At 39.1% G+C, this 8,087-nt stretch overlaps 1 protein-coding gene across 2 annotated transcripts in view; it reads left to right on the forward strand.

Moving 5' to 3' along the window:
* tmem63c (transmembrane protein 63C) overlaps window positions 1–5,778 on the forward strand; it is a 45,750-nt gene extending 39,972 nt beyond the window's left edge. For both annotated transcript variants that reach the window (XM_021310520.2, XM_036150628.1), the window contains 4 exons: window positions 1,040–1,207; window positions 1,299–1,411; window positions 1,495–1,569; window positions 2,951–5,778. In XM_021310520.2, coding sequence (XP_021166195.1) covers window positions 1,040–1,207; window positions 1,299–1,411; window positions 1,495–1,569; window positions 2,951–3,181 — 587 coding nt within the window. In that variant the 3' untranslated portion in view covers window positions 3,182–5,778. The remainder of the gene's footprint in view (window positions 1–1,039; window positions 1,208–1,298; window positions 1,412–1,494; window positions 1,570–2,950) is intronic.
* The last annotated feature ends 2,309 nt before the right edge of the window (window positions 5,779–8,087 follow it).

An 8,087-nucleotide genomic window follows, 5' to 3' on the forward strand; every position in this document is an offset into this window, starting at 1 on the left:
TTTAGATAAGCTATATGTACAGTTTTATAAAAACAAAAAAAACTGTTTGTAAATGCATAAATATATTTTTTTTTTCAGTAACCGGACATTTTTGGACCTCTTTTACACTGTTTTGGATATCTATCTAAGCTTATCTGGGCTATTCTGTCAACTCTATTATGTATCATCTGAACCTTTTGTTAATATGACACATAACACCGAAATTACACTTTAATGTCTCTCCAAACATTCTCTATCAAAGCCAAGACTCTGGCTCGGCCACTGTGAAACATTAATGTAACTTGCAGTCAGAAGCAACATGTTGGTTTAAATAAACGTTTAAACCTTAAACTTAAATCTGCTGGGGGTATTTTGGCTTATATGTGGTTTATTTCTATTTTATCACCATACTTTTTATTCATTTAAGAAATTATTTACCCCACAAATTGAACATTTAAAGGAACATATTTATTCTATATTTTTATTTTTATTATATCCTGATCATACCTTGAGTTTAATTTACAGATTCAGCTTTTTCTTCTTTCTTTGTAGATAAATGTTTTTGATGCTTAGTTGGGGGGTCAGTGTTTTAATAGTTTTTTTTTTTTTTTTTTTTTTGTCTGGTTCATTTTGTTTTTCTTAAAAATACAGTTTTGCTGACATTTTTGTGTCAGCTGTAGACCGAGAATGCATATTTAGGTTGAACTAAATAACAGCAAAGATATAGTTATTGAGTCAGTTGATGTAGGTGTATTTCAAGAAAGAGGACGACGCTAATTTACTTTAAAGTTTTCCCTATTTCAACAGCATTCAAATTCTATGTACATGGTTGTTGTTTTTTTCTATACCTTTTATCTCCTGCTTTATGCAGGGCCGTTTTTTACTTTCTCAAGATTTTATTATATAAATCAGTGTGATTTCTTGGGAAGCTTTTTTTTTCCAGCATTCATTTATTCATTCTAGTTTTTGCAATGAGACGGGAGGATAACGTCAACTTTGACTGCTGGTTATTTGCAAGATGCGCTTAACCGGTGCAATTTAATGTCACTCGTCCCTCCAGGTCTGCTCTATGTGATCCTGAAACACATGGTCGATCGATACAACATCTACTACGCGTACGTTCCCACCAAACTCAACCAGAAAATCCACAGAGCAGCCACCAGCCAGGTCATCGTGGCTCCAATCCTCGGCATGTTATGGCTGCTCTTCTTCTCCGTGCTCAGATTAGGTGTTGGATTTGTTTTTGTTTTATTTCTTATTTGACGCAAAAGACAAAAGTCGTTAAGATACACTGATGTTATGTACGTGTTCTTCCGCAGGTCCAATGCATCCCATCACATTGTTCACGTTGGTGTCCCTCATCTGCTGCATCGCCTGCTCCCTTTTCCGCGTATGGCTTCGGAAGACACCAGACAAGTCAACTAGCTACCAGGTCTGCCCTGATTATCTAAAATCACAGCCATGTATTTTAATGTAAGTAGTACTTTTTAAAGCTCTTTAACATCTTTGTTGCAGATGTCTGATCAGCCAGCTGCAGAGACGTTCCCTGATGCAGACAGAAGCACGGCGACGTCAACCACTGCCTCCAATGTACAGTACTCAATTTGCTTTTAATAAATGTTTTCCTGTGTGACGGGCCTAACGAGCAGTTACACATCATGCGATCTTTTTAAAATAATTATTAAAGTTAAAGATTCGATCATCCAGTGTTTCTGCGTAACCCACAGCACACAAGACTGAATTGTTTTTGTTTCATACAACAGCTTCCAAATGTGTCTGTTGTCTAGAAGCTTTTTCACATTTCTTTACTATAAATAATGAGTTTTACTGAGATTTTATGCAACACTTGGTTGCATAGTTGTGAAGTTGGAAAAAAGGGTTTAAAAGTTAGTTGTTTTTTTAATAAAAAATCTACTTAGTGTGGCATGCACGTGCATTTAGCCAATCATTTGTAGAATCACCTTTCACTGCAACATTTGCTTTTCTATTTAAAACTGCAAAATGTATTACTGCCTACTGACTGGTCCATTCATTCGAACCTGGCTGCATGTTTACGGTTGTTGTCCTGCTGGAAGCTGACTCTCTGTCCCAGTCTCAGGCCTTTTGCTGGTTTTCTAGCATTGTCTTGCAAGTTAGCGCCAACCCATCTTCCAAGTAATTCTGCTCAGCTCTCCTTTTTGTTGCTGAAGAGAAGCATTCCCCCAGCATAATGCTTTCACTACCATGTTGTGTGACCAGAGCCCCTTTTTTTTTCCACGTGCCTGCATGCTATCTCCTCCCACACGGCGTGGGGCAAACAGCCAACATCCTATGGTTTTCCTTTAACAGTGGCTTCCTTTCCACTCCTCCACATTGGTCAGGTGAGGAGAGTGTCTCTCACCTGGGCTGATGATGTCTGCAGATTGATTGATACTCTTCTTACCCGTCTTGTGAGTTTAGGTGTTTGCAGATCGGCCATCCTCTTTAAGTGTTGGGTTAATCGCAGACCTGTGAGCTGTTCAAAGCTTGAGACATTTGTAATAACCTTATCCAGCTTCAAGCTTGTCCACAACGTTCTCCCTGACCTGTCTGCTGCGGAGCTTGGTCTGTATGATGCTTTTTGTTATTTAACGCTCCTATCGATCCTCTGGGATCTTCACAGAACAGCTGGATTTATAATTGGTTTGAATTACACGCGGTTGAGCTGGAATTTGATGGTGGTTGGTCTAGGATAAAAATGTAGAAAAGCCATTTCTCATTTTTTTCCCCCCCACTTTACATTTGTGCATTCTACTTTGTGTTGATCCATTACATAAAATCTCAACAGGCTTTGGTTTTAATGTGAGAAAATATGGAGGCACTGCAAACGAACTGATGTGCTGAGATCAGATAAAAAAAAAAAATAGCTCAAATTATGATTTTCTGAATCGTTTGAATTTGTGCACACATTCCTAATCTTTGTGGATTTTTATTTTTTTTTTATCTCCCTCAGCTGTTTGTTGCATCCGTGTTGCTGGAGCCAGAGCTGGCTTTAACTCCGATGCCTTCCCCGGCTCACCAAGGCTACGGCGCCATGGCCAGCTCCCAGAGCTCAGGTCACGTACCGGTGGCTGGAGCCGAGGCTGAAGAGGAACAAACCCAAACCCGTGAGACGGAGCTCAGAGACCCTGCAGACCCCTACTCCTCCAGCCCGCTCATGGACAGCCCCAGAAGCTACCACTGACAGCAGCTCCCACTTAAACTAATTTCCCTGTGTCCTTTAGTGGTGGAGCGCAGATTATAAAATGCTGCAAGGCTGCATTTAAACCGCTGGCCTCAGACTCTAATTTGGCTTCGTCAGACACTGAGACGAGATAGATCTTATGTGAGGACATGAAAAATGTAATGCAAAAGCAGAATTCTTTAAAAACCGAGCATTCGAAAAGACAGCAGCTAAGCCAAATCGTCGTCTGAACCTGCTTCATACACACATCGAGATCAAGCTAATGTACAGATTATAAAAAAAAAAAAAAACAACAACAACAAAAAAAAAACAGATTCTATCTCCTACGGCGTCGTTTGCAAGTTTAAAAAGGTTTGAAAGTAACGGGGGGGAGATACAGGCTTGGAGCTGCTATCAGACAGACACGCTCCATGCTGTGCAACTGGAACATTAGCAGAGTTGAAAGTTCCCACCGCGGCGGGTGGTGTGAGCAGGCTTACCCCGGCAGACTGGCGGAGCGGGCCGGCCATGGGTGATATGTGCTTCCTCTGTGAGGCGGAGGGTGAGGGCAGCGAGTTGTGAAGCCATCTGGACACACAGAGGGCAGAGAGAAGCTCTCAGATGGACTGTAGGATGTGTACAGTCTCGCCACAGAGGCAGAAACAGCCTAAAGCTTATTGTAATTTATCTCCATATGAGTTTGCTATTTTTGCTACTGTATTTTTGGTGTCATTTCTGTGAAAGCTTTAAATTGGAGGGGTATTCGTCGTTCCCTTCTTGATGAGCAAATGACTTATCTTGTTTAGAAAATGTGTACCTGACCTAGTTGTTTTTATGCTTTCACTTTCTTGCAGAGAGTGTGTGAATCAAATTTTGTGTTTCCAAGAAATTAGAATATCATGGAAAAGTGTAATTAATTTAGCATTGCAGTTGGAAAAACTCAAATATCGATTCATTATACACAACGTGATATATTTCAAGTGTCTGTGTCTATTTTGATTATGGAAATTGGAATATTATTTAGCAGATCTCTGTGTTGTGGCTCATGAAGTACTGACCACAGTTTTTCCTTCCACCCAACTTTCCACTAGCCTATTTTTGAGGTTTACTCTCCTTGCGTAAGTTGTCAGTGACTGTTTTCGGTCTAAAGGACATAAAATAACGTTTCTATACTAAAAATCTTCTGTAGCGTTTAAATTTTCTGAGAAACTGAATGTTGGGTTCTCATTAGATGTAAGCCGTATCAAAATGAAAGGAAAACAAACGCTTAGAATATATATCTGTGTGTGTAATGAATCTATAGCAGGAATGAGTTTGGATTAAATTACAGGAACAGCTAAACTTTTTGATGATTGTTCTAATTTAATGAAATGCACTTGTAATTTAATCAAGTACGATGTTCTGTAATCCAAATTACATTGGGATAAGGTAAATCCCTGTGTAATTAATAAATCTTAATGTAATTTATTTTTATTATTTTTTTGCATAGCTTTAATTCATCATGAGTCATGAAACGTGATTCATTATATCTTATGCAGCCTTGTCAGATAGACGGACAATCAAGAAAACCTGACCAGCACTTCTCCACAAAAGAGTCAATGTGCAGAAGACACATGGCACCCTCCGCATTCATTGGCACCACGGGTAAAGACCTTTACGAATCCTTGAAGTAAATTCCTCCTCTACTGAAGTAGCGTAATCTTCCATTAAAATATTTTGAAATTATTGTTAGAGCACATAAGTGGTAAGGAAAAAAAATCCTGCATTAAGAAATATAATTTTTTATTTTGAAAGTAAAATTGGCCTCACTTACATTATCCCTAGGAATCCCTATAAAGTAGATGTGACTAAAGCATTTTTTATTCGCGTAAAGCTTTTTTTTAATCAGTTTCAAGGAATGCTTAATTAGCCATTTGTATGTAGAAATGTGGCTTCTTTTTAAACCACTGACAAGTAAGCTGGACAAGGATCTAAGCTCATCCTACCACCACGCACAGCAATAAATAAATAAAATGAATTATTATTATTTTTATTTCTAAACTTGGGAGGCATGCCAGCAAAAGAAAAAAGAATCTGTCCTACCATCACAAACACAAACATGTGGATGTTTGAGAGCTGGTGGCGTCCTGGGCAGGGAGCCATATTGTTCTGTTTGTCCTAAATTAATAAATATACTTCAATTAAAGGTTCAATCTTTCTAAAACATCTGTGATAATACTACTTTAAGGCATTTTAACCTGGCGTGTGACAGTCAATGTGGAGGATGCAGGTTAAATTACAAGTTAAATTACCTTTTATTTCCTTGCACTTTAGGAAAGCTGTTCCTAAGTTGCTGACCTACTCCTTCAAGTTGTGTTAATAAAGAGAAAATATAAGCACATGCAAAAACTGCAAAACGTTACTGAGATCTCAGATGAATCTAACCGTGAAATATTTTAATCTTAATCTGTGCTGAAAATGAGTTTTACAAATGCCAGATGCAAAGGTTTTAAGAGGCGATGGATTTCATCACCACTGAATCTCTCGGATCAGTTTGTTTGTGTAAACCCGGCTCTTCAGTTCTCCTGTGCTAAAATCACTTTGTGTCATGTTCCAAACACAAAAAGTAAAACTACAGCCCAACCACGCTGTTCTAGGGGTTTCATTTGCACTGATTTTCCTCTCGGCCACTTGCATGCTGGTTACATTCTTTAGCGCAGGACGTTTGCAGGTTTCGTGTTTGTCTGCGGTCGGTTTTACTCACGAATCTGAATGTCAGCTGATTTCAGTCGATTGTTCTCCCCATCTGCTGTCGCATACAAAAGGAATCCCCCTTTTTTATGTGACACAATCTAGCATGGCCTGAATAATGCTGAATGAGCTGAAACCCAAAGGCAACTAATAAGAGCACAAAACTTTGATTTATCAGTCTGTGTGTGGCTCGTTAAGAATCAGTCCTCTCTTTACTTGAGAGACAACATTTTTTTAATTGGGTCCAGGTTACACCACATGGTCTTTATCCCCAAATTAAATTGCTCAGTTGTTATTGGCCAATAGTTGTCTAGCTTTTCCTGCTAATTCAGATGTTGTAAAAACTTATTGAAAACCCTTGGAAAATTGGTAAAAACCATCTGTCACAAAGTCAAGAGTGAACCTAAGCTCGGAAGTTGAGATTAACAGAGGGGGCTAAATTTTTCTTTACATCCCAGAAGTTATCACTTTTTTAGATGTTCTTACGGTGTCTGATTGATTTTAATTATCTTTTCTGTTCTAACTTGGAGAATCTTTCAACATATAGATCATACCATCTTTAGCCAAAGACCTTTGAGGTACTCTAAGAGAATTTACACCTTTTAAACCTTTGCATAGTTTGTTGCGTTACAACCACAAACTTTTTTTTTTGTGATATTTTTATGTGATACACCGTTACAAAGTTGTCCATAACTATGAAGTAGTAAAAACTTGAATACTTCGGGATGTATTTGTATCAGTACTTTGTAGAACCACCTTTTTGGTGCAATCACAGCTGCATGTGTGTTGATTTACATCTCTACCAGCTTTGCACACCTAGAGACCACAAGCTTTGCCCACCGTTAGTAGGTAAAGTAAGTAAAACTTTATTTATATAGAACCTCTCAAGATAAAACTTACAACGTGCTTTACAACAGACGATTAAAAATAAATTAAATAAAGGCAGATTTCAAAAGATATGTTTTAGGCTGGCCTTTAAAAGAAACCACTGAGCCTGTGGATCTCAGTCAGAGAGGAAGGGAGTCCCAGCCATGACTTCAACTGGTCGAGGGAGGTTTTGGTAAAACATGTGTAAAGTGCATTGCAATAATCCGGATATGAAGACCAAAAGCATGAATTTAAATTTCCATCTCAGGACCAGAAACAATAGGGCTAAGGTTGGCGATGTTTCACAGATGGTAGAAACAGCAATGAACTGGAGATTTGACATGATTGTCAGGCGTAAAGCCCGACTCAATGGTTATCCCAAGATTTCTAACAGACAAGTTAGCCAAGGTGCCAAGAGGCTCAATGCTCTGTTTTATCTTTACAGTTATTTTTTTCTGGTGCATTACTTCAGTTTTTTTCATTTAATTAAGGAAATCTCTGTCATCCAGTTTTACCCTAAACAGCTCTAGCTCAGTCAGGGTATAAAGAGCGTCTGTGAATGTTGACTTTGCAAGTTTTGTCAGAGATTCTAAGTTTGATTTAGATCAGAACTTTGACTGAGCCCCGCCAACACAAGAAATAGATGCTGCGATAAAACTTTTTCTATTGTATCTCTGCCTGCATTCTCCAGCCCAGACTCTAGCCTTGGCCAGCAGGACTGACTTACACGGAGTCAGTCTGGTTAGGGCTCCACATGCTCCGGCCTAAAACAGACCGGACCAATCACAGCACGGGAGGCGGGACTTTACGGAGCGTAATTCTCAGCGGCAGAATTACCCATAATGCAACAGAGCTTTTCTGCAACCATAACAGTCAAGATACACACGGATATTGTTATTGCTTGGTGCTTTGGACAATTAAGAATGTGAGTAAAATATTTATCTTACATTTATATTTTTTAGACAAAAGCGGCGAAAATCGTTCACTGGTAGGTTTGCTTGATGGCATGACATGTTTCATGGACTACAAATAAAAAATAAAAATAAAAAAACAGCATGTCGCTCGGAGTTTTTTGCGTCACATCCGCAGTTATGTGATTGGTGCTAACCTGATGACGCTGACCCTGTTAGTCCCGCTTTTGAAATCAAGCTCCTCCGGCTCCTTACCAGGCTGATGAGCCGTGTGTACGGCATAAGTCTGTCTGGCTGGCCAGGCTGCCCAGTCTCAAGTCTTTTGCATGTCTAACAGAGTTTTTTTTTTTTTCTGGATTGCTCTGTTTCAGCTCCATGCATGTTCTCATCAACTCTGAGAAGCTTTCCTATCTCTTCTA

The sequence above is a fragment of the Fundulus heteroclitus genome, chromosome 19 (assembly GCF_011125445.2).
Source record: "Fundulus heteroclitus isolate FHET01 chromosome 19, MU-UCD_Fhet_4.1, whole genome shotgun sequence".
NCBI classification, from domain to species: Eukaryota; Metazoa; Chordata; class Actinopteri; order Cyprinodontiformes; family Fundulidae; genus Fundulus; species Fundulus heteroclitus.